This window comes from Pelophylax lessonae (assembly GCF_965119305.1).
Source record: "Pelophylax lessonae genome assembly, chromosome: 2".
NCBI classification, from domain to species: Eukaryota; Metazoa; Chordata; class Amphibia; order Anura; family Ranidae; genus Pelophylax; species Pelophylax lessonae.
The window spans coordinates 610,658,449-610,685,108 of NC_138769.1; the positions used below are offsets into that span (position 1 = coordinate 610,658,449).

At 47.3% G+C, this 26,660-nt stretch overlaps 1 protein-coding gene across 1 annotated transcript in view; it reads right to left on the reverse strand.

Moving 5' to 3' along the window:
- The window catches only part of LOC309548495 (hydroperoxide isomerase ALOXE3-like), a gene marked incomplete at its 5' end in the record, with an annotated part of 230,524 nt that overhangs the window by 187,581 nt on the left and 16,283 nt on the right, over nt 1-26,660 (reverse strand). The window contains 2 exons of the mRNA XM_082248442.1: nt 3,849-3,930; nt 8,226-8,424. Coding sequence (XP_082104568.1) covers nt 3,849-3,930; nt 8,226-8,424 — 281 coding nt within the window. The remainder of the gene's footprint in view (nt 1-3,848; nt 3,931-8,225; nt 8,425-26,660) is intronic.

Sequence of the window (26,660 nt, forward strand, 5' to 3'; positions counted from 1 at the left end):
GGCTGTGCGGCGTCTCCGCCTGCATCTCCAGTTTTGCAGGGGCTCCTCCTGCTAGGCAGAACTTTCCAGCGCATGTTTTCCTGCGCAGTACAGTAACCCTTCCGATGCCGCTCTCTTGGCTCAGCCTGCATGGAAGTTACTGTAAAGTGGACCGTGCCTCTCAGCCTGCACACATCCGCCATCCTTGCTTGTACCAGGGCTCCAGCTGCGCCTCTATCACTCTGAGCCAGCTGACCCTCTTTGTAAATCCGTAGAATTGTTTCGTTGTCAGATGCACAGCTAACACTTCTCTTCTTAGCACTTGTACAAGCAAGATCCACCATACTGTACTTGAAAAATGTCCCACTATCATTGTATGCATGGTCAACAGATTTCTTTACAGCATCCACATTGCCGCTGTGTTGGAAGAATGTCCCGCTGTTATTGCATGCACGGTCAACATTTTCTTGTACAGCTCTAGCACACTCACGGCCCCCGACACACCGATCCACGTGCCCTGGGCCGCCATTTTCTCTGTCCACACTTGCACCATTTACTGTTAAGCAAGCACAGTCCATTTTCACAGTAAAATGCATTCCTCCCACTCTTCAGCACATCACTTGAGCAAACGATGCGATTCTGACAGGAAATTTTTCATTGCCACGGGAAACGACCATTGTGCATTTGACTCTTCATCTCACTCTCCCTATCTCCTGTTGAGCAGGCCTCACACTTCTCTTGAGCATTAAAACACAGTTCTTGAGAGAAAAATCACATTTTTGAAATTTTCTTCGGTCGTTGCCATTAGCAACCATACGGTAACCCAGGGCGACATCCCGGTGAGCCCCCAAATGTAGCACTGCCCCCTTGGGAGCTGCTGAATACTGATTCCCATGGGTTACCTATAGCAACTTTTTAAAAATCTTATCGCTTTGTACTTGACTCAGTCAATGAGCAGTCCAGGGGATTTGTTTTTTTTTGTGTTTTATTTAGTATTGGGATGGGAGAAGGGATGAGTGGGATCCTCCAATTTGACAACTATGCACAAATCTTGAAAACTTCTAACTGGATTGAGTGCGGCAAGGCCGCTGCTTCACCTTGCCACTGAAGTGAAGATTTGAAAGGTGAACTATTCCTTATATTACTCTTCTTGGTACCCCCTTTATCTCTTGCTGTGTGTGCTAGCTACTGTCCCCTAACCCTCCTGGATTGGTCCCCTTCCTGGGCAGACCCCTGGCAAGCTCCCGGGTACTCACGGACACTGGTTTTCCTCCAGTCACTCTGCTTTGAACTCCACTGTCAGTATCCTGGACCTCTTGGCTCAGCACCACACTCTGGCTCACTAGGCCAACTGCCTGTGACCAACTTCCTTGCTGACAGGAGGAGAGACAGCCATCCCCCTCCTCCTGGGACCTGACTTTTTGCCCAAAGACGCCCTGTCATATGTGCCCCGGCTTTTATGATCAATCCCAGGATGCACTGCGGTTGTGCCCTCTCACTGGGACTGCCACAAAAGCCAGTATGTTATTGGTTGGGTTTCCTTCACTGTCCAACAGGCTCCCCTATTGGATACAGTGGGGACACTCCCTCAGACCAAATGAATCACACCTGGACACATGTAACAGGCAGAACTAACAATCAGACTCTCCTGATGAGCAGGCAGAGCAGAAAAACTAAGCTTTTACCTAGCACCTAAATAGGAGGGTGCTACATAACATTTAGTAAAACTATTATCCTTAGCAAAATAACACATCCTTTATTGAGATGCTGGAGTTCAAATGGGGGAAGTGAAAAAGCAATTCAAAATTGGTATTATATTGCCAACTAGTTTGCATAAGGGATGATCCCCAGGTAGATTGGTTGACCAATTGGCTATCATTCGAAAGTATAAAGGACTTTGAGAAAATGGCCACCACTCGACTTCCTGATGCCTACTGGTAAAATGCATTGAGGGCTTATTGGTGGCAAAAGTTCCGGGTCTTTGACGTCACATCCGGCTCAGGCAACGCAAGCTGGCTCAGACAAGCAGCTTCTCAAACAGGCTCTGCAAAGTGGTTGCCGTTTTAGAGCACATAAAAACGTGAGTGTATCGGCTTTCATACCATTTTTTAATAAACTTATTGCATGATCACAGCATTATTGTTTTTTATTCTGGGTTAAACCTGCGGTTATTACTGGATACACGTAATAAGTGGATGTATGCTACAAACCTATTATAGGAATCTGCATATAAGCTGTGAGGGTCCTGTTGGCCCAAAGCCTTCTGGTGAGTGGACCCTCATATACTAGGTTTTACACAGTATATAAGTGGAGCACAGTAGTATAAGAGCATGCGTCACTAATTCACAAATGGTGGAATAGAAGATTTATCTTTATTTTCTGCATGGACTTTTTGCACATATATTGTTTCATATGCTTTTAATTTTTTTGAAAAGTTTGCATAGCATAGTTGGTAGCACTTATTTCTTTTTGCACAGTTTATGGAAATGGTTTTAGATACATTTGTACTATAGCCTCAACACTAATCAGAATAGAATTTCAACAAATCCAAAATAAATTTGTTTCATTCGGATATTTGAAGCATCCAAAACAAAGTATGACCTTGTTCGAAATGATTTTGGTTTTCTATTGCATTAACATTTTTCATTAATAAAAATACTATTTTAAAAAATGCACTACAAATTAAATGGAAACATATTGGAATAAATACACCAAGGTATAAAAGTGAAATAAAATGATGATTCCTACTTATTGTTTTTGGATTGGATGGATGTGGTGTGGTGGATCCATCTCTGAATCATAACATAATAAATGAATCCAATAATAATTTTGTTACATTTGTTCGTTCAGATCCATTTCAATTTTATTCTGCATTAACATTTTTTATTACTATAAAAAAAATCAGCTTATTCCATTTCTGTTTGTGGGCTGGGCTAGCAGGAATAAGGTAAATAAGTAATCTCGCGCAAAGAAATATACACAACTATACGAAACCAAAAAAAAATGAATTATTAAAATTATAATTTTAACATAATGAATATTAGAAAACAAAATGATTAACTTAATTAAATTTTCTATCATGCATATCTCTAATGTATTCAGAAAGTGGCACAGGTTAGTAAAGGTTTTAAAAATGAATATAATTTTAAGGACAATTACTTATGAAACAGGGTGCTTTAACAAGCTATATGTCCTTCACTTAGGTCTCTGTACAAGAATACAGTGAATCTGATGTTATAAATTTGATAAACCTGATACAAACCATAGATCAGTGTTTGACTATTTATCCAGACTAAAATCAGCAATAGCTAATGATGTAAAAAAGGAAAAAAAGGATAACAAGGTTAAATTAAAAAATAATTCTAGGTATGGTATATTTTTACATAGTTACATTGGTCCAGTCAATGGCCCTGGAATGGAAATCAATGAATTAGACACCGTCACTCCAGTAAGCTCCAAATGCTTCCAGATCTCTTGCTATACTGATGGCCTGATGTCTTGTGAACACAGGAGGTTGGCTGCTCAGCAGGCTTGCGATTCAGAAAATGTTTTATAATTTTTAAATTAATGCAAATCATTGTCTGATTGGATGAGGTGGAGAGGCATGGCAGTGATGTCATGCTCTCCACCTTGCTCAGAGAATGCTTTACATTGGCACCCGTGCTAAGCGGCTGACCTCCTGTGTTCAGAGTGCATCAAGCCATTGATCAAACCTGTAATTCTCATTTAAATAAGGATTACACAATCAACAGGAAGGATAACGTAGAAGACAGCTTTATCATAAGATGAAAGTTAAAAAAATGAACAATCCTATATTGGACAGCCCCGTCTAACTATACAGAGGTAGAATGTATGTGCTGGTTACTCACGTGTGTGTTTTTCTGTTATTCTTTAATTCTAATTTTCTTTGTTCCTGGAGAACAGTGTGAGTATCCCTAGTTATCACAACACCTGAAACAGAACATGTTATAAATTCACATATTTACTACCACAATACTTTAGCACATGAATGTGAGAGCACATGTGTCAAATACTGGCTGAACCTTCTGTGAAGCCTTCTGTGTTTACAATGACAACTTTCCTTTCAGCAGCTCACAGATCTCTGCCTGCACTCACAATGGCAGGGACAAGGGAGATGCAGGTGCAGTGTAGAATGGGGAATCACATGGTAAGCTGAAATGTGATCTTGGTGCACAGGTGCTGACCAATGATCTCCCTGCAAGTGAAAGGCTTAGTTGCCTACACTGCCGGGAGGTACATGTGCCAGGCAGGGTAGGTGAGATGCGGAGGAAGCTGGGGGGGGGGGGGGGTGAGGGCTGTGGAGGGAGATGTGTACAGAGGGGAGGAAAGGGCGAGAGTGGTGCAGAGGTCAGAGCTGAGTAATGGTGGAAGAGAGATGTGGACAGCATGTGAAAGAGCTGAACCCTGCACACTGGTTATAGCACACTCCTAAACCTGCACTTTGTATGTAGCGTACTCCTTAATCCTGCACTCTGTACCCAGCGTACCCCTGAAACTGCACTCTGTGCATATAGTACCCCTGAACTTCTGGTATTTATTGCCCATTTAAGATCTTCCCACTGTTCAATGTGGTTCAGCGGGGGAGGCGTGGCTGAGCACCTATTCTCTGAGAAAAACAGGCTTGAGTAAATTTTTATAGTCTTTCAGATACAACCTGCTCTGAGTGCAACCATAATGCTGATGCGGCCCGTGATGAAATTGCGTTTGACACCTCTATGATAGAAGTACCAACCAGTCAATCTCGATGAGCAATGAGCTTTATAGTGCTATTGAGTTAATGTTTGGAATCCGCAGCATCAGTACCTGCTAGAAGAGTCTGAAATGATGAGGATGGCCTCTCTAACACCTCAGACTCTGGGCCCCTGGTAGTGTGGACAGGAGGTGCAGGACAGCAGAGTGGTACTAGTGCCTGAAAGTCTTGAAAGTAGCAGAACAGGTATCCATGCCAGGCAGGAGAATCAGTCATATGTGAAGCAGGCAGGCTGGTAGATGTCCGGTTGGTGGCAAACTAAAGCAGGCTGGTACTGGCAACAGCAGGCAGGTATACACTGGTAGCAGACTGCAGAACAGCAGGCACAGCAGGATGTAAGGCAAGTACGGGAAACCACAGGAAGATTAGCAGAGTCAGGTAGGCTGGGTTAGGTTGCACCTGCAGGATGGATCAGGTACACAGGAGCTGGCAAGAGCATGGTCAGGGTACAAGCCAGGTCAGAAGCCAGTCAGTAGAACAGAAGCAAATGGAGAAGGCAGAAGCAGTGGTCATGGACAAGCCGGGGTTGATGCAGGCGTTTAGACAGAGATGTCAGACTAGCTGGGTCAGCAACTTGAATCATGATGCAGAATGACAGAGTTCACAGGGTACAGGGAAGGCTGAAGACCAAGCAGCACTAATTTAAAAAGCCCCTTTGGCACCAACATCTGACACATGTGCATGCAAGCACACCAATGCGCATGTGTACACGCACCTATGCATGCGCATAAATATTAGCCAAATTCCTATTTCTGAGAGAGGAAGCATGAATTAGCCTGTGAAGAGGCACAGAAGTCTGTCCAGAGGGACCATATTGTCTACGGACATGCCCTTTCTGACAATCAGATACTCAAATACCAACATTTCACTGAACCCCATGGCATCTTGGCATTAGATATTCCCAGTCTGGTGCAGTTAGTACTACAGTTTATTAACACAACAACCAGTTAGAAGTCCTCTTTATGTTAATATGTCATGGGTGGAACTATGAATATACTATTATAAAAAAAACAACGTTGTTTTAGTATAAAGGGTATAGATAAATAAAACCTGGGCATAGAGCATTTTAGGTTACAAGTGCGTGAAGCTCAAGTGCAGGGGTCAAGAGTGGATAACGTACATAACGCAGGAGTCCAGAGTGCAAGGTAAAAAATAGGTAAAGGTGTCTACCTTCCATCACCCCCCCCCCCACTCCCCATTTCCCATGAAAAAGCCACATCCAACCAAATTTGCAGCACCCCTCCCTAGATTGAAAGTGAAATGCATGTGCAAAAGTTTGAATACAAAAGAAAAAAAAAGTAAGAAAAAGTATGAATGTTTAAAAGTGCACATATGCTGTGCACAAGCTGCTATGGGCATACCTGCCAACTGTCCCGTTTTTGCCGGGACAATCCCAGCACATAGGAGCATGTCCCGGGTAATTTACCTTACCTTATTCCGGCCCGTTAATCAGGCTGCCACAGTTATTTTTTTTATTTGGGGGGGGGGGGGTTTCAGCATCCAGTGGCAGTGATTCGTGGGCAAGTCAGGGGCGGCCGCAATGACAGTGAGTGGAGCTGTCAAAATGATGATGTCGGGGTGGGCAGGGCCGATATGTGGGGCCCTGCCCTTTTGTCCCGTTCATAGACAAACAGCCACTGGCTGGGGAGGAAGGTGGAAGGGGGAGGGACCAGTTGTAACTACTGAATGTGCATTCACAGTGGTGTATATTAAACCTGAATTATACACTGCTGTGGGTACACATACTGTAGTTACAATTGGTCCCGCATCCTTCCACCTTCCTCCCCGGCCAGCAATGTATACACACTGCAGATGCTGTTTTTCTATGCGCAGAACAAAGGGGCGGTGATTTTAAAGCTAAGTGTGCAATGTGTAACTAATTGGTGTCTTTGCAGTTTAACTAATTCCTGAACCTTGCATTCTGTACAACACTTTCCTCAACCTTGCACCCCGTACAACCCACTCCAGAAACTTGCACCCTGCAATGCATTCCTAAACCTTGCACCCCATACAACGCATTCCTGAACCTGGCACACTGTACAACGCATTCCTGAACCTTGCGCCCCCGTACAACGCACTCCTGAACCTTGCACCCTGTTCAACACAATGTGTAATGTAAAGGGGTCCAGAGGTGTCATCCTAATGCAGCACCGTGCAAACCTCCCTGGCGCTGATCTTCACGCCCCCTTCTGATGTCAGAAAGGGACGTTGTGGGATCAAATTTACCTTCGGGCTCAAGCCCCTGGTATTTTTCCTACCTAGCAACACCCCTGAATAACAGTATTACCCTAGGAGCCCTGCAGGTGCCCCAATCTGGTTGAGCTCGTTTTCAGCCACCAGCCTCATCTTGGGGTCTATCGTCCACCGCAGGGCCTGGATGATCGGGTTTGGATCCATTGCTCTGGTAATCAGAGCTGACCACTTGGCTCAACAGCGGATACTGGGCATCAGGATGTCACTTTACGGCCAGAATCCTCACACTGCTGCCTCAAACTATTGCGCCGTACGGCATCCATAGACACTCTAGGTGGCCATACTATATGGAAGTGCATGCACAGTACGAGACAGTGAAGCCAGAACGGGTTGCGGGAGGGGTCGTATTGTACAGAAAGAGCTCACTGTACAGAGCGGGATGTCAAAGAGGAAATTGTAACATTGTCAGTGTGTGCGGAATACTCTCATTCTGTGATACAAAGTATAACATTAGAGGAAGCAGAAGACGTGTTTTCATTTCTGCATCAGGCACACCCCGCCTATTCTTGTATAGGTGTTACAGGGGCAGGAAATAGGAATAGATCTCCAAAGCGGGGTCACCAACAGGAATGACACTCTTCTTCATTGTAGTTAAAAAAGGTATTATTTAGGCTGGCTACCAATCTATTTTAAAATGATTCCATGAGATATATTTAGTGGGTATAGAAAATAATTATCCCCTTCAAAATAATGACATTTTCATGCTTTGCAGCCTGAAATGAAGAAAGACACAGTTTTTGTTTTATCCAGCTATATTTACTAGTGCAGCTTTGTGATGAGAATTTTAAACTTTAGGCAAAAGTAGTGCAGCTGAATGGGAGAATTATTCCAACTCTGCTACTTTGGCATTAAGTTTGAAATTCCCTTTTCAATTTCCCGTTATTCTCTCTTTATTGAGTAGACCCTATAATCTGATATAAAGTAGGTGGGGATTAATTATGCAGAGTAGGTGAAGCTTTAGTGAAGCGGATGTGGTAAGTAATTGATAGCTGTGCTGCAAAGTGTCCCTGGAAATTTTTTCAAATGTTGGCAACTATGTAAGGTTAAGGAGGTAAGACTAACTCAGCTTTTGCAGGGAGCTTATTTGGAATTTTTTGTAGAGCTACAATTAAACTCACAATAATGTTTGGTAATATTTCACATCTGCCTCATATAGAAAATGAAGTACATAGAAGAGATAGGTAAAAATAAATCTAATATAATAATGATAAAGTCATCTCACCCTTCCCTTCTGGGATCTCCACAGATGTTAATATCCACTGATACAATGGGAATTGGTAGAGTTGGCCTTTGGGGCAGGTCACGGTGACATATTTGCAGTACCAGGGATCCTCATGGAAATTTAGGTAGCGCTCCATTGACAGCCTAACCAGCAGGAGCTCTCCAAGGACTTTATTTACAGTGATATTAAACTCTGTCACCTGGAAAAGCCAAACGTGGAATCTAAGAGGTCTGCACAAACTACAAATCTAAGCACAGGATAATAATGGATAATTTAAAGAGCATGTGGGTAGAGAAACAGACTTTCAAAAAAGTAGATTAAAGATCACGTGATATGTTTTGTACTGTGAAAAATGCAATAAAGTGCTGCAATCCAACATATGCATAAATACTGTGCTGATTTAAAGAACATAACTAATCTTGTTAAAAATCACTATAAATGATTATTCAGTGTAACAAACATTTAATGAAAGCCACAAAAAACCTTTCAAGTTTTAATAAGTCTTCCCATTATTTAGTTCTCAAGTGTTTTTAAGTTTCATTGGTAGCCTTTATATTTTTAAAATTTTAGCTGAAATGTACTTGTATGGACTTATATTTACCTTTCACAAGTGTTGAGAATAACTTTCCAGGACCGCGAGGAACAATATCCTCATATTCTCCAAAGTCAGGCTTTTAAGTACAGTGAATTGATTTATGTAGTGGAAAAACAAGAGGAGTTGTTTTTTTTTTTTTTTCTGTAATACTGGATTGGCAAGGTGCAATAATAAAACAGACACAAGATGGTACCAAAGAGTACTAAGATTGTGGAAATAGTAAACACAGATTAAATGAGGGGAGTATATACAGTGCATTCGGAAAGTATTCACAGTGCTTCACTTTTTCCACATTTTGTTATTGTACAGCCTTATTCTAAAATGGATTCAAATCATTTTAATTTCTAATAAATTTTACAAGTTTGCTTTAAATCTTTGCAAATGTATTAAAAACAAAAAAATGAAAAAAAATCACATGTACATAAGTATTCACAGCCTTTGCCATGACACCCAAATTGAGCTCAGGTGCATCCTGCTTCCACTGATCATTGATGAGATGTTTCTACAACTTGACTGGAGTCCATCTGTGGTAAATTCAGTTTGTTGGACATGATTTGGAAAGGCACACCTGTCTATATAATGTCCAACAGTTAAAAGTGCATGTCAGAGCACAAACCAAGTCATGAAGTCAAAGGAATTGTCTGTAGACCACCGAGACAGGATTGTATCGAGGCACAGAAAAATTTCTGCAGCATTGAAGGTCCCAATGAGCACAGTGGCCTCCATCATCCGTAAACGAAAGAAGTTTCTAACCACCAGGATTCTTCCTAGAACAGGCAAATCTGAGTGATCAAGGGAGAAGGGCCTTAGACAGGGAGGTGACCAAGAACCCGATGGTCTCTCTGACAGAGCTCCAGCTTTTCTCTGTGGAGAGAGGAGAACCTTTCAGAAGAACCACCATCTCTGCAGCACTCCACCAATCAGGCCTGTATGGTAGAGTGGCCAGACAGAAGAAACTCTGCAGTAAAGGGCACATTATAGCCCCTCTGGAGTTTGAAGGACTGAAGGAATCTCAGACCATGAGAAACCAAATTCTCTGGTCTGATGAAACACAGATTGAACTCTTTGGCCTGAATGGCAAGCGTCATGTCTTGAGGAAACCAGGCACTGCTTATTACCTGGCTAATGCCATCCCTACAATGAAGCATGGTGGTGGCAGCATCATGCTGTGGGGAGGTTTTTCAGCAGCATGAACTGGGAAACTAGTCAGGATTGAGGGAAAGATGAATGCTCAATGTAACAGACATCCTTGATGAAAACCTGCTCCAGAGCACTCTGGACCTCAGACTTGGGGGGGGGGGGAGGTTCATCTTCCAACAGGACAATGACCCTAAGCACACAGCCAAGATAACAAAGGAGTGGCTATGGGACAACTCTGTGAATGTCCTTAAATGGCCCAGCGAGAGCCTAGACTTGACCCTGATTGAACATCTCTGTTGAGGTCTGAAAATGTACCGACAACCGCCATCCAACCTGATGGAGCTTGAGAGGTCCTGCAAAGAAGAATAGGAGAAACTGCCCAAAAACAGGTGTGCCAAGCTTGTAGCATCATACTCAAAAATACTTGAGTCTGTAATTGGTGCCAAAGGTGCTTCAACAAAGTACTGAGCAAAGGCTGTGAATACTTATGTACATGTGATTTTTTTTCATTTTGGATTTTTAATAAATTTGCAAAGATTTCAAACAAACTTCTTTCACATTGTCATTATAGGGTATGGTTTGTGAAGTTTTGAGGAAATTAATTGAATCCATTTTGGAGTAAGGCTGTAACAAAATGTGGAAAAGGTGAAGCGCTGTGAATACTTTCAAGATTGTCTGTACAAAGAGGCGGAGGGCTCACACTGAACATGCTAATTGGACAAAACACATTGGGTGGGGGTTATACTTTGTGACAGTATATCCACCTGCATCACTTCCAGTCCATAGAACACACGCTGGAAGTAGACAGGAAGTGGTGTAGTAAATATATTTAGTGCAGGCAACTTCCTTTATAACCACTTCCCTAGCGGCGTATAGGGAAATGACACCGGCAGGGACACTCTCTCCCTCCGGGCGGACGTCTCGCCACCCACCTGCGCCCCCGCGATCGGCAATGCGGCGTGTCCCTCGGGACACAGCCCATCCCTGATCGGTGTAAAGAGCCATTAAAAAAATGGCTCTTTACCATGTGACCAGCTGTGTCCAATCACAGCCGGCCACATACTGTAATGTTCTGGTACCTTTGGGTACCCTAATTACTCTTTCATAAGTGTATGCGCCCCACCATTCTCTTTTGGTAAGGTGCGCATACACCTTTAAGACTGATGCTGTCATCACTGAGCGCCGGACTGGATGGCTATTTAGATCGCCGGCTCTCACTCACATGTGTTCGTTTAACCTGCTTTAAACCTGTCTTGAAGCTCTCATGCTTGCAAGCATACCTCGCTGTCGGAACCACGCTGCGCTGATCCCTGTATCCCGCTACCGGATCATCCGCTCTTGCCGAACCTCTTCTCTGCTACATTGCTATTAGTGATAAGTACCCCACAGGGGAAACCTCTATAACCTTCATACTAAAGCTTACACTATCTAGCTCTGCATACTAAGGACTATTACTACATCTGCATTATCTAAGATTGCTAGCTCTTGAGCCTACTACCACCTGTTCTTGCACTGGGTTGATCTCTCTTGTATGTCCACCTGCTACTCTGTCATCTGCTACCATACATGATTGCTAAACCTATCTGCATCCCATCTGCTACTATCTTACTTTCAAGAACATTTCCTTTCAAGTGTCTGTCATCTACCATCTCTACCCAACCTGTCTCTTCAGCCTATCATCACTGTGTTACTATATACATAAGTCACTCTAGGAAACATCTTATTGAGTGTGTGTATTTACTTGCTGAATTGAGATCATCCACACATGATGAGTCATTGGGAGTTGGGATTGGTGTCTCAGCGTTTCTCTACATGACTACTGAAGTGGAATATTTCTGCAGCTGAAAATCCACATCATACATAAAACGCAGGAGCGTTACACATACACTGTCCTCGTGCACGCCGCGCGTGGCACCCCCAGGGGCGTGCAGAGCGGCGATCGGGGATGGAGAGTGTCACTCTGACACCGTCCATTCCCAAAGTCCAAACAGGGTAGACCGCTCCAGGTGGGGCTAGGATCAGGTGCCGGTCGGATCCGCAATCCAGGATAGCTTCAGACAAAAAGGAATGACCGCACTTCTGATGAATTTTCAAAGAAAGGAGTATCTTTATTTCACATCAATCAAATGGCAGGTACAGGTACACACTGTGAATGCAGGACAATCGGTGGACGCGTTTCACGACTGGATATGTCGCTTATTCATCACCAAATTCATTCTGGATGTGTACCGGCCATATATACTCCCCATACATGCAGCTGGCAACAATTAGAGTCATCAAACTAGTTGTTCCTCCCATCGGTCAGCTGTTGGGAATCCATGGCCGGATTGCACAGGCAGAATGACCCCAGCAAATACAAACTTGAACACACTTGTGCAAAAAACATTTTACATTTTCATATATATATAAGTAAGATAAGTATTCTAGTGATAGTGTTGAAGTGAAAAACAATCAAGAATGAAAAACAATCCAAAATGGAGAACATATTCAATATTAGTGATGCATTTTATCATATATCATGTCTGATATACGTATATCTAATATAGATAAAAAGAATATGTGTGGAAATCATTCCCAATCAGGGTAAAGAGCCAATGAAAATGGATCTTTACCACGTGACCGGCTGTGTCCAATCACAGCCGGTCACAGGATGTCAACAAAAACCACGGTAACTAGCTGTTACCGTGTTCTCCTCCTAACACACCGATCCTGTGTGAGGAGGAGATTGCGGCAACAGCTAGTTAACGATTACAGTGCACACGAAACACACTGAATGCACACCCCAATAAAGAGGACCTGTCACTAGCCCATCAAAGTACCTGTCACCAGCCCATCAGAGTACCCGAGTACCCGTCACCAGCCCATCAGGTACTCTGATGACAGGTACTCAAGTACTCTGATGGGCTTGTGACAGGTACTTGGGTACTCAGAAGTCAGGTATTCTGATGACAGGTACTCGGATACTCCGATGACAGGTACTCGGGTACTCAGAAGACAGGTACTCAGGTATTCTGATGACAGGTACTCGGGTACTCCGATGACAGGTACTCGGGTACTCTGAGTACCTGTCATCGGAGTACCCGTGTACCTGTCTTCGGAGTACCCGAGTACCTGTCACTAGCCCATCAGAGTACCCGAGTACCTCTCTGTGTCCCATCAGAGTACCCGAGTACCTGTCCCCAGCCCAGAGTACTGGGTACCTGTCTCAAGCCCAGAGTGCCCGTGTACCTGTCTCCAGCCCATCAGAGTACCCAAGTACCTCTCTGCAGCCCATCAGAGTACCCGAGTACATGTCACCAGCGTACCCAAGTACCTGTCACCAGCCCATAAGAGTACCCGAGTACCTGTTATCAGAGTAACTGAGTACCTGTCTCCAGCCAAATAGAGTACCTGAGTACCCATCTCCTGCCCATCAAAGTACCAGAGTACCTGTCTCCAGACCATCAGAGTACCCAAGTATCTATCTGTAGCCCATCAGAGTAGCCGAGTACCTGTCTCCAGCCCAGAGTACCCAAGTACCTGTCTCCAGCCCAGAGTACCCAAGTACCTGTCTCCAGCCCAGAGTGCCTGAGTACCTGTCTCTAGCCCAAAGTACCCGAGTACCTGTCTTCAGCCCAGAGTGCCCGAGTACCTATCTGCAGCATTAGATTAACGGAGTACCTGTCTCTAGCCCATCAGAGTACCCAAGCCCCTCTCTGAAGCCCATCAGAGTACCCAAGTACCTTTCTGAAGCCGATCAGTGTACCTGAGTACCTGTCTTCAGCCCATCAGAGTACCCGAGTACCTATCTGCAGCCCATGCCTCATAGATTATGTGTTGGGGCATTTGCTTTCCGAAATGGGGTCATTTTGTGGGTAATTTGATGGTCCTGGTGCTCCAGGGCCTTCAAAAGTGTGATTGGTTGTAATGAAATTATATGTGTAATTTATGCTCCTAGAACACCTGACTGTGCTCCTTGCATGTTGGGTCTCTGTATGTTTAAATCCTTCAACCTCTTTTTTTCGGGTCTCTGTATGTGGCTATGCTGTGACAAAGTCTCACATATATGGTATTGCCATACTCAGGAGGAGTAGCAGAATGTATTTTGGGGTGTAATATTTGTACATGCTAGGTCTTAGAAATATCTTATAAATTGACAACTTTGTGTAAAAATAATAGAATTTTTGTAAGAACTTACCGTAAAATTTTCTCTTACGTCCCCTGACAGTCGCCGCCCGATGGTATTAGCCTTCACTAATGGGGTAATGGTGCCCTCTGCAGGAGCAAGGCTAGGCAGATTAATGATTATTAGGTTAATACAAAAAAACTTTTTTTATACCTCTGCACGCCACTAGGCCATCCCTCAGCCATTATCCTGAACCCAATCTGATTACCTCAGTTTGTAGCAAGCAGTACCGGAAGGCAACAACCCCCAGATCCAAAATCAGAGGGGTGGGGGCGGCGACTGTCAGAACTCAGAGAAAATAATTTTACAGTAAGTTCTTACAAAAATTCTATTTTCTCTTACGTTCTCTGACAGTCGCCGCCCGATGGTATTAGCCTTCACTAATGGGACGTCCCAAAGCAGTGCAGGTATGAGGGGTGGAAATGAAATGCAACCAACTCAGAAGGTAACGCAAACCGCCGGGCCAGTAACAACCTGAGCCCACAGGAAAAAACTGGAACAAATCCAGAAACAACAAAAAACACCCCAAGAAGGAGGGACAGAAAAAAGGAATGTCCCCTTAAACAGCCGCACTCAAAACTTTGCGGCCAAAGGAGGCATCCAAAGATGCCAAAACATCAAGTTTGTAGAACTTTGTGAAAGTGTGCACGGATGACCAAGTCGCCACCTTGCACACCTGAGACACAGAAGCCTGTTGGTGAAAAGCTCAAGAGGCACTAACGGCTCGAGTAGAATGGGCCTTTACCGGAAAAGGAGGAATATGACCCTTAATAGAATAGGCCTGAACAATCGTCTGTCTGATCCACTTAGAAATGGTCGCCGCGGAGGCGGCCGATCCCTTCCAAGGTCCCCCCGGAAGAATAAACAGGGAATTAGACTGCGGAACAGACTCTGTGGCGGACAGGTAAACCTTGACCGCCCTGACCACTTCCAGGGAATGCAAGGCAAGTTCCTTGGTATGCTTGGGCCGCGCACACAGCGAAGGCAAAACAATATCTTCATTGAGGTGGAATGAAGAAACCACCTTTGGAAGAAAAGACTGATTGGGTCGCAGAACCACCTTATCCCAATGAAGCCAGATAGGGAGAATGGCAAGACAAAGCTGCCAACTCAGACACTCTGCGAGCCGACTTGATGGACACCAGAAAGGCAACCTTCTGGGAAAACACAGACAGAGGAATCTCTCTGATGTTCTCGAAGGGAGGTTGTTGTAACACAGACAAAACCAAATTCAGATACCAGGGAGGTGAGGGAGCTCTCCTCGGGGGAGCCACATGCCGCACCCCTTGAATGAAGGTGCGGATCAAGGAATGCGATGCCAAAGGACGTTGAAAAAAGATGGCCAAGGCCGACACCTGACCCTAGACCGTAGTCAGCACCAAGCGCTGATCCACGCCTCTCTGCAGTAAGGCCGAGACCTTCGCCACCGAGAAGGACCGAAGATGAAAACCATGTGCTTCGCACCAGGCGATATACGCCTTCCAGGTGCGGTGATAAATCTTCCTAGAGGTAGCTTTACGAGCCTTTAACAAGGTAGGGATGACCGCCTGTGGAAGACCTCTATCCCTCAAGACCTAGCTGTCAACAGCCATGCCGTTAAAGCCAGAGACTGTAAAGCAGGATGGAAGATTGGTCCTTGAGACAGAAGATCGTCTCGCAGCAGGAGCCGCCAGGGAGGTTCGACGACCATCTGAACGATGTCCGCGTACCAGGACCAGCGAGGCCAGTCCGGGGCCACCAGAATGACTGACATCCATTCCGACGCCAACCTGTGGAGGAACCTGGACAACAGTTGAATCGGAGGAAAGGCATTCATCAGCCGATAGCGGTGCCAAGGCACCACCAATGCATCCGCGGCGTACGCCAGAGGATAGCGAGTTCTAGCCGTGAATCTTTCCACCTTTTTGTTGAGACGGGACACGAACAGATCCATGTCCGGAGTCCCCCACCGGACGCACAGGAGGTGAAATACCTTCGGATGCAGGGACCATTCCCCCTGGTCCAAAGTCTGGCGACTCAGATAGTCCGCCTGCCAGTTTTCCACACCCGGAATGTGAACAGCCCAGGACAGGATCTCGGCCACTTTCTTGGCTGCCTGGGCACTCCTGGTGCCCCCTTGGTGATTGATATAAGCCACAGCCGTGGCATTGTCCGTCTGTACCCGGACCGGACACCCCTGAAGTAGAGATGACCAACGGAACAGACAGAGCTTGATCGCTCGGAGCTCCAAGACGTTTATCGGCAATGAAGTCTCCACCGCCAACCACATCCCCTGGGCACAAAGCGTGCCCAGAACACCTCCCCAGCCCAACAGGCTGGCATCTGTGGTGAGAATCGTCCACAACAGAGGCCGGAAGGACTGGCCCTGCGTCAAGGGCGGCAACCGGAGCCACCACAAGAGATCCGGCCGAACCAGATGACTCAGAGAAATCCTCCTGTCCAAGGACTGAAGCGTCCTGTCCCACCTGTCCAGGAACCCCCGCTTGTAGAGTCCTGGTGTGAAATTGAGCAAACGGAACTGCTTTGAAAGCTGAAACCATCAGGCCCAGAGCCCGCATGCAGGTCCACAAGGAGGAGAGATCATAGTTCTTGAGAGACCTGATCTTGTCATGCAGAGTCCAGAGTTTTTCCTCCAGAAGAAAGACTCAAGCCTGAGCAGAGTCCAGGACCATCCCCAGGTACTGAAGATGAGTTGAAGGAGTCGGTGCCGACTTCTGAAAATTGGTCCACCCGAACTCCTGGAGTGTCTGGACCATCACGGCCAGAGCGCTCGCCAAGGTCACACATGAGCTCGACCTTAACAAAAGGTTGTCCAGGTAACCGAGGACCGCAATGCCCCGTAAACGCAGCAAAGCTAGAACCGGAGCCAACACCTTGGTGAAAACCCTGGGAGCCGAAGCGAGACCGAAAGGTAACGCCACGAACCGGTAGTGCTCCCGAGCCACCGTGAAGCGGAGATATCTCTGATGAACCTCGAAAATAGGGATGTGCAGATACGCATCCTTCAAGTCGATGGAGGCCAGGAAGTCCCCGGTAGTGTTGAGCGAACACGGACTGTATTATTCGTGTTCGTACCGAATAATTGGATTTTTGTTACCCGAACACGGACGCGAAAACTTTACTGTATGTTCAGGTTTAAAATCCGTGTTCGGTCATTTTATTTCCTGTTTTGTATGTAATGGCGCGCTTTTAATGGCGGGCTTTCAACAGCCAATCAACAAGCGTTTAACTGGTGTGCCTTAAGCCATCCCAGCCATGCCTACTAATGTATTAGTAGCTGTGATTGGCCATCTGAAGCATGTGACCATGTCTTTATAAGTTCGAGAGCCCCCAGCGCACCGCGTCATTCTGCTGTAGTTTAGGGACAGAGCACACATCATACGTGCTGGCTGCTGATTAGGGACAGACAGTGATTCTGTGAAAAATTGTGTCCGAAAAGAATGCAGGGACAGGACGGAGTGCAGGCAGGGAAAGTTATTAGAGCATTTTAGGGCGAGGCTGGAGATTAGGCAGGGTCAGTTTTCTACATCGATTTTGCTGTGTGGGGGGTGGTGCAGTGAACAATCTTATTGAGCATATTAGGGACAGGCTGGAGATTAGGCAGGGACAGTATACATCGATTTTGCTGTGTGGGGAGTGGTGCAGTGAACGATCTTTTTGCCCTCACTTGAGCCCAATGAAGAGGAGGAGGGAGAAAAAAAAACTGAATTTTTGTAAAATCTTACCTGTAAAATTCCTTTCTCTGAGTCCTCCGACAGTCGCCGCCTCTTCATATTCGTCACATATGGGGTATTAGACTTTGCTCTGAAGGAGTAGCTAGGCAACAGAATATGTTAACAATAAAGCTTTAACATATCCCACCCTCAAGGGGTGGTCCCCTCAGTCAATACCCTCCTACTTCCTGCAACCATATCTCAGTTTTAGTGGAATAGCAGTAGAGTATACATTCAAACCCCAAAAGAGGGGCGGGGGCGGCGACTGTCGGAGGACTCAGAGAAAGGAATTTTACAGGTAAGATTTTACAAAAATTCCGTTTTCTCTTACGTCCTCCGACAGTCGCCGCCTCTTCATATTCGTCACATATGGGGACGTCCCAAAGCAGTGCAAACATGAGGGGTGGGAAACGCATCCGCGCCGAAAGGCAACGCAGTCTCCACATCAAAGAAAGGAACCTTACCAAAGGAAGGAAACCAGCTGGGCAACAGCAAAATAAGTGCTCAACAGGAGCAACAACCCAGGAAAAGACAAAAAAACCAGGGGATACAAAAAACTATCCCAACAGCCAGGAGTCCCCAACAAGGGACCCTATGGAACAGCCGCACTAAGAACCTTGCGGCCAAAGGAAGCATCCGCCGATGCCTGAACATCTACTTTGTAGAATTTTGTGAAAGTGTGTACGGTCGACCAAGTCGCCGCCTTACACACCTGGGCTACAGAAGCCCCATGACGGCAGGCCCAAGACGTACTCAGTGATCTAGTAGAGTGCGCCTTCACAGGCACAGGGGGAACCTTCCCCTGCAAGGCATAGGCCTGTTCAATGGTCTGCCTGATCCATTTGGCAATGGTAGAGGCGGAAGCCGCCATGCCCTTCCGAGGACCCTCTGGAAGAACAAACAAGGAGTCCGTCTTTCGAAAAGACTCAGTCGATTTAAGGTAAACCCTTATCGCCCGGACAACATCCAGAGAGTGCAATCTCACCTCCTTCGGATGTTTAGGCTTCGTGCACAACGAAGGCAAAACAATATCCTCGTTAAGATGGAATTCCGAAACTCGTTTCGGTAGAAAAGAAGGATTAGGTCGCAAGACCACCTTATCCAAATGAACAACCAGGTACGGAGACTTGCAGGACAAAGCCGCCAGTTCCGACACTCTGCGAGCCGAAGTGATCGCCACCAAAAAGGCGACCTTTTTGGACAACATAGACAACGAGATCTCCCTGATACGTTCAAAAGGAGCACGTTGTAACACAGATAGAACTAGATTCAAGTCCCAAGGGGGCAAAGGATCCCTCCTAGGAGGAACCAGATGCCGCACACCCTGAATAAAAGTGCCAACCAAGGAGTTGGAAGCCACGGGACGTTGAAACAGAACGGCCAGCGCCGACACCTGACCCTTAATCGTAGCCAGCGCCAAACGCTGATCGACACCCGTCTGAAGGAAAGACAGCACACGGGAAACCGAGTACGTGCGGGGTGAAAACCCCCTGGACTCACACCAGGCAAAATAGGCCTTCCAAGTACGGTAATAAACCTTCCCCGAGGAAGACTTCCTCGCGTTGATCAAAGTATGAACGACCTCTGGAGAGAGACCCTTCTCCTTCAGGACCTCGGTCTCAACAGCCAGGCCGTCAAAGCCAGCGACTGTAAAGCAGGATGGTAAATCGGTCCTTGAGACAGTAGATCGTCTCGAAGAGGCAGACGCCAAGGAGCGTCGACCGCCAGATTCACGAGGTCTGCGTACCAGGACCGGCGAGGCCAGTCCGGTGCCACAAGAATCACCGTGCTGCGTTCCGAGTGCAACCTGCGAAGGAACCTGGACAGCAACTGAATCGGTGGAAACGCGTACATCAGCCTGTACTGATGCCACGGGGCCACTAACGCGTCCGACGCGTCTGCCCGAGGGTCGCGCGTCCTTGCCACGAACCTCTTCACCTTGTAGTTGAGGCGAGACGCGAACAGGTCCACATCTGGAAGACCCCACTTCGCGCACAACATCTGGAAGACAGCAGGGTGGAGAGACCATTCCCCCTGATCCAGGGTCTGGCGACTCAGATAGTCCGCCTGCCAGTTCTCCACTCCCGGAATGTGAACCGCCGTTATCGCCGGGACATGAGTCTCGGCCCAAGACAGAATGTCGGCCACTTCTCGAGCCGCTCGGGCACTCCTGGTGCCCCCTTGGTGGTTGATGTAGGCCACCGCCGTGGCATTGTCCGTCTGCACCCGAACCGGGCAACCCTGCAGCCGGTCCGTCCAGCAATGAAGACAGAGCCTTATCGCACGCAATTCCAGAATGTTGATCGGAAGGGAAGACTCCCCCTCCGACCAGGTCCCCTGGGCGGACAGAACGCCCAGAACACCACCCCAGCCCGACAGGCTGGCATCCGTGGTGATTATCGTCCACGAGATCGGACGAAACGACTTGCCCCCGGACACCAACGGGGACTAGAGCCACCACAGAAGGTTTTCCCTGGTGCGATGACTCAACGAGATCTGAAGATCCAGAGATTGAGGTCGCCCGTCCCACCTGGACAGGATCTCCGCTTGGAGACCCCGCGTGTGAAACTGCGCGAAAGGAATCGCCTCGAAGGCCGAGACCATCAATCCCAGACATCTCATACCCGTCCGCAGAGACGAGTGTGGAACGTCCCTGAGGGACCTGACTTCCTCCTGAAGAGTCCTGAGTTTGTCTTCCGGCAGGAAGACCTTCGCCTGCACCGAGTCCAGTATCATTCCCAGATAGGGGAGACGAACCGACGGACTCAGTGTCGACTTTGGAACATTTATCGTCCAACCGAACTCCTGCAGAGTTTGCATTGTGACAGACAGGTCCTTCTCCAGACCCTGTCTGGTCGCAGACCGAACCAGAATGTCGTCCAGATACCCCAGGACAGAAAAGCCCTGGGCTCTCAATAATGCCAGAACCGGTGCAAGCACCTTGGTGAAGACCCGCGGAGCCGAGGCGAGCCCAAAGGGCAACGCCACAAACTGGTAGTGATCCTCCGCAATGGCAAATCGAAGGTACTTCTGATGACCCTCGAATATGGGGATGTGAAGGTACGCATCCTTCAAATCGATGGAGGCCATGAATTCCCCCGGAACCAGGGCAGCCACCACCGAGCGCAGGGATTCCATGCGGAACTTGCGAACTCGCACAGAGCGGTTCAGAGCTTTCAAGTCCAGAATCGGACGAACCTTGCCCTCCTTCCTGGGCACGGTGAACAGATTGGAATAAAACCCCCGAAATCTGTCCCGATGAGGCACCGGAACCACCACTCCCTGAGCCCTCAGGTCCCGCACCGCCAGGTGCAGATCCCGCAGGCGCTCTGGAGACAGTTGAAGATTTGAGGGAAAAAATCTGCTCTCCGCCGAGAGAGAAACTCGATCTTGTAACCAGATCGAACGATTTCCAGAACCCATCTGTCCCTCACACGGGCCAACCAGGGCTGAAGAAAACCGAGCAAGCGTCCCCCCACCCCAAAACTGGGTGAGGGCGCCCCTTCAGGCCGAACTGTTATGGGCCGCAGGTCCGGATTGACCGGACTTCTGTTTCCCAGACCAGGGCTTCTTCTGAGAGCCTTGGCCCTTGAACGGTTTGCCCTTGTAGTGCGGCCGAAAGGCACGAAAGGACCCCTGAGGGGGCCGAAAATGAGCATGCTTCTTCCCAGAAGCCCCCTTAGCCTTGGGGAAATGGGGCAAGAGAGTGCTCTTACCCCCGGTAATCCCCTTAATCAACACATCCAGGGACTCCCCAAAAAGGCGAGACCCATCATAAGGCAGATTGGCTAAGGTTTTACGTGAAGATTGGTCCACCGACCAACATTTCAACCAAACCAGGCGGCGAGACAACACCGCCACGCTGTGCACACGCGCGGCCAACGGAATCAGGTCCAGGTCCGCATCACACAGATACATGACACCCTGGTGGATCTGATCCACCATATCCAGGGTCGCCGCCGAGGCCGAATCGGCCACTAGGACGCGCCTAAGCATCTGCGTCCAACTTGCGATCGCCTGGGCCGCCATGAGAGAAGCAAACAGAGCCTTAAGCATAGAACCCGTAACAGAATAAGTATGACGGGCAAGAGACTCCAGTCTCCTATCCGTGGCATCACGGAAAACAGGGGATCCCTCTGCAGGGATCGCAGTGGCTTTGTTCAAAACCGCAATAGCATGATCCACCGGCGGAGGCACACACCACCGTTCATCAGTGGCAGGCGAGAAAGGATAACGCAGCTTAAATTTACTTGGTACCGCAAAAGGCTTGCGCAAATCGCGCCATTGGTCCTTAACAGCGCGCTGAAAATCAGCATTGCAGGGAAAAACCTGCGGCGTCCTGCGTTTTCTCTGCGTCCCATAAGCCGCCAAGGCAGCTGGGGGACACACCTCGTCCTGCAAACGTAGCGTCTGCTTAATGGAAGCAATCAACTCATCCATGATTGCAAGCTCTTCAGGCGAGCCAGGGGGAGAATTATCAACCCCCTCAACTTCAGCCTCTACCTCAGACCCCACTAGATCAAGAGAGGAGCGGGACCCCGATAGGGGGGTCCCCGCCAGAACAGCCCCATCACCTTCACCCTCAGAATCAGAGGACAGAGCAACTCTGGGCCGTTTTGTAGATTGAGCAGCCACCAGCATTTGCACCTGTGCAGCAAGGCCAGCCACAATAGTGGCTAAATCCCCCCCTGGGGGGGAAACAGCGGTCCCCTGGCTTTCCACCAATACTGTGGGAAACTTGCCCTCCTGAGAATCCATTGCCCCTGTATGCCCGACAACCAAGGGTTAACTGCCCCCTTACAGCAAGCGCAGCCCACCGCACCACACTCAGGCACAATGAGACCCCCACAGGGAATATACAGACTGAATACAGGCAATGGAACACAGGAATAGAAGGATAAAACCTGAGGAGACTCCGCTGCTGCTGCTGCCTCGATCGGTGCTTCCAGGAGAGAGGAAGTGATGCTGCCAGGGCGCTCTATGTAAGCCTATGGAGGCTACAAGAAAATGGCCGCCGTGCATGTAAACCATGCGGCCGGAGCGGGCGCCGGTAAAATGGCGTCGTTTGGCGCCGAAATCGCCGCTCCACAGTGCATAAAATCACACACAATATTATCCCATTATATGGATACATGTTAGATCGCCGCAGCGATCGCTGTATATGCCCCAACATGCCATTAAAAACATGCCCCACAGCACACAGCTCCTCACACTGCCCAGCCTGACATACTCAGTGTCATACAGCTCCCCCCCCCCCTTGCAGCCCACAGCATGCAGCCGAGAGATAGGGAGACAAGCAGTGTGATTAAAGGCAGGTTACACAGTCCCAGACTGAGACCCCCCCCAGACAGACAGGTCCCCACATAGATACACTTACCTCACATGGCGTGGGGAACCCGCACAGGCGAACAAGCCGCTGCACATGAGGCAGGGAGAGTCGCAATTCAAGACGCACACAATGGCGGTTCAGAAACCGCACAGCGTCCGGTGAGGTAGCCACCTCACCAATCATCCCTGCACCGAACAGGGATGGGTCGTTCACTGTGCCAGGAGCGTTACCTGGCTGAACGCTCGATGGCAGCCTGGGAAGCCACTGACCCACGACCTGCGACCAGGGGGATCAGCCCGAGACCCAGTCCGCATGATCCTCTTCGTCCGAAGAACGAACTAATGCTGACAAAAATAACAGCTAAGTAAAGGTAGAGAGAAAACTCAAACAAAATATCAAAAAGAAGAAAGAGTCTGGGACAAAAAGTCCCAGCACAGAGAGAGCCAGCCACTCCTGACAAGCTAGACATTAAAACTGAGATATGGTTGCAGGAAGTAGGAGGGTATTGACTGAGGGGACCACCCCTTGAGGGTGGGATATGTTAAAGCTTTATTGTTAACATATTCTGTTGCCTAGCTACTCCTTCGGAGCAAAGTCTAATACCCCATATGTGACGAATATGAAGAGGCGGCGACTGTCGGAGGACGTAAGAGAAAATCTATTTTTATCAGTCAGTTGTGTGCAGCATTCATCTTAGATCTATTTTACTACAAGTTAAAAGGGATTCCCCCCCCCCCCCCTTCATAGCTTTTTTGCAGCAGTGCTGACTGTGACATAAGACACTGCTGTGTTCACATGTGCTATTAAGTGATTTTCAATTTTATACACTTTTTTCTATTCCACTATTCAATATACACCCTTTTGGGTTAAAAAAATTAAATTGTGGCATAGTCTGTACTAATCTATTTAAAAATTACAAACTTAAAGGGGAATTTTCTTTTTTTTCCCTTCATAGCCTGCTGCAGGGCTGACTGTGACAGACACTGCTGTGTTCACATGTGCTATTGAAAAATCACCAATTTTATATCATATTTTCTATTCCGCTATTCAATCTACACCCTTGGGGTAAAAATAATTAAATTGCGGCATAGTCTGTATCGGTACGTGTGAGATACACCTTTCCAATTTTTTGGGCGCATCTTACACCGCCAAGGATTGCAGGGTGTTTCAGTTTGCCTCCTGCCTGTTCCGAACTCCTCCTACTCCTCATCCTGTCTTTAGGGTACAAAAAATAGTAATCGGGGCCTAGTCTGGGTCTGTACGTGTGAGATAGATACACCTTTTGATATCATATTTTCTATTCAGCTATTCAATCTACACCCTTGGGGTAAAAAGAATTAAATTGCAGCATAGTCTGTATCGGTACGTGTGTGATACACCTTTCCAATTTTTGGAGCGCATCTTCCACCGCCGAGGATTGCAGGGTGCTTCAGTTTGCCTCCTGTTCCGAACTCCTACTCCTCATCCTGCCTTTAGGGTACAAAAAATAGTAATCGGGGCCTAGTCTGGGTCTGTACGTGTGAGATAGATACACCTTTTGATATCATATTTTCTATTCCGCTATTCAATCTACACCCTTTGGGGTAAAAAGAATTAAATTGCGGCATTGTCTGTATCGGTACTTGTGAGATACACCTTCCAAATTTTTGGGGCGCATCTTCCACCGCCGAGGATTGCAGGGTGTTTCAGTTTGCCTCCTGCCTGTTCCAAACTCCTCCTACTCCTCATCCTGCCTTTAGGGTACAAAAAATTGTAATTGGGGCCTAGTCTGGGTTTGTACGTGTGAGATACACCTTTTGATATCATATTTTCTATTCCGCTATTTAATCTACACCCTTTGGGGTAAAAAGAATTAAATTGCAGCATAGTCTGTATCGGTACGTGTGAGATGCACCTTCCAAATTTTTGGGGCGCATCTTCCACCGCCGAGGATTGCAGGGTGCTTCAGTTTGCCTCTGGTTCGGAACTCCTCCTACTCCCCATCCTGCCTTTAGGGTACAAAAAATTGTAATCGGGGCCTAGTCTGGGTCTGTACGTGTGAGATAGATACACCTTTTGATATCATATTTTCTATTCCGCTATTTAATCTACACCCTTTGGGGTAAAAAGAATTAAATTGCAGCATAGTCTGTATCGGTACGTGTGTGATACACATTTCCAATTTTTTGGGCTCATCTTACACCGCCGAGGATTGCAGGGTGTTTCAGTTTGCCTCCTGCCTGTTCCGAACTCCTCCTACTCCTCATCCTCATCCTGCCTTTAGGGTACAAAAAATTGTAATCGGGGCCTAGTCTGGGTTTGTACGTGTGAGATACACCGTTTTAAATTTTTTTCTATTCCGCTATTCAATATACACCCTTTTGGAGTGTAAAAAATTAAATTACAGCATAATCTGCATCGGTACGTGTGAGATACAACTTTTTAAATTTTTTTGGCGCATCTCCTTCCACCGCCGAGGATTGCAGGGTGCTTCAGATTGCCTCCTGTTCCAAACTCCTCCTACTCCTCTTCCTCCTCCTCATCCTCCCTTTAGGCTACAAAAAATTGTAATCGGGGCCTAGTCTGTGTTTGTACGTGTGAGATACACCGTTTTATATCCTTTTTTCTATTCCGCTATTCAATATACACCCTTTTGGGGTGAAAAAATTAAATTTGCGGCATACTTTGCATATTTGACTGTGAGATACACCCGTTGTATTTGTATACTGTTTTTTCTATTCCGCTATTTAATAAACACCCTTTTGGGGTAAAAAAAATTAAATTGCGGCATAGTTTGCATATTTGACTATGAGATACACCTGTGTGATACTGTTGTTGTTTTGTTCCGCTATTCAATAAACACCTTTCTAGGGCAAGATCATAAATTACAGAAATATGAAGAGACCGTCAAATAGGGGCCGTGGCCTGGGTCGTGGTGCTGCTGGTAGAGCTCCTGTTGCAAGGAGAGGACGTGGTCTATCTGTGCCAGCTACACGCACAAGTGAAACACCTTCCTCAAGTGTGAGTAGGCGACAGAACCTGCAGCAGTATTTGGTAGGGCATCATGCGCCTCTAGAAGTGATGAGGCCAGAACAAGTAGAGGCGATAGTAGATTGGTTTGCTGCTGACAGTGCCTCCAGTTCCTTCACATTGTCTCCCACCCAGTCTACTGCAGAAAGGTCAGAGTCGGCACCTGCAGCCGATGTCCAACCGTCTTTCACCTCACCCCCTCGCAAATCAGGCAAGCAGTCTGAGCCCCAAGTCATGCAGCAGTCTCTTCTTCTTTTTGATGACTCTGTCAGCAGGGTTTCCCAGGGCCATCCACCTAGCCCTGCGCCAGAAGTGGAAGAGATTGAGTGCAGCGATGCCCAACCACTTATTTCTCAAGATGAGTACATGGAAGGACCATCGCAGCACGTCTCCGATGATGACGAAACGCAGGTGCTAACTGCTGCGGCACTCAGAATTGTGGAGACCGACAAGGAGGGCAGGGGTGAAGACTGGGTGGAAGATG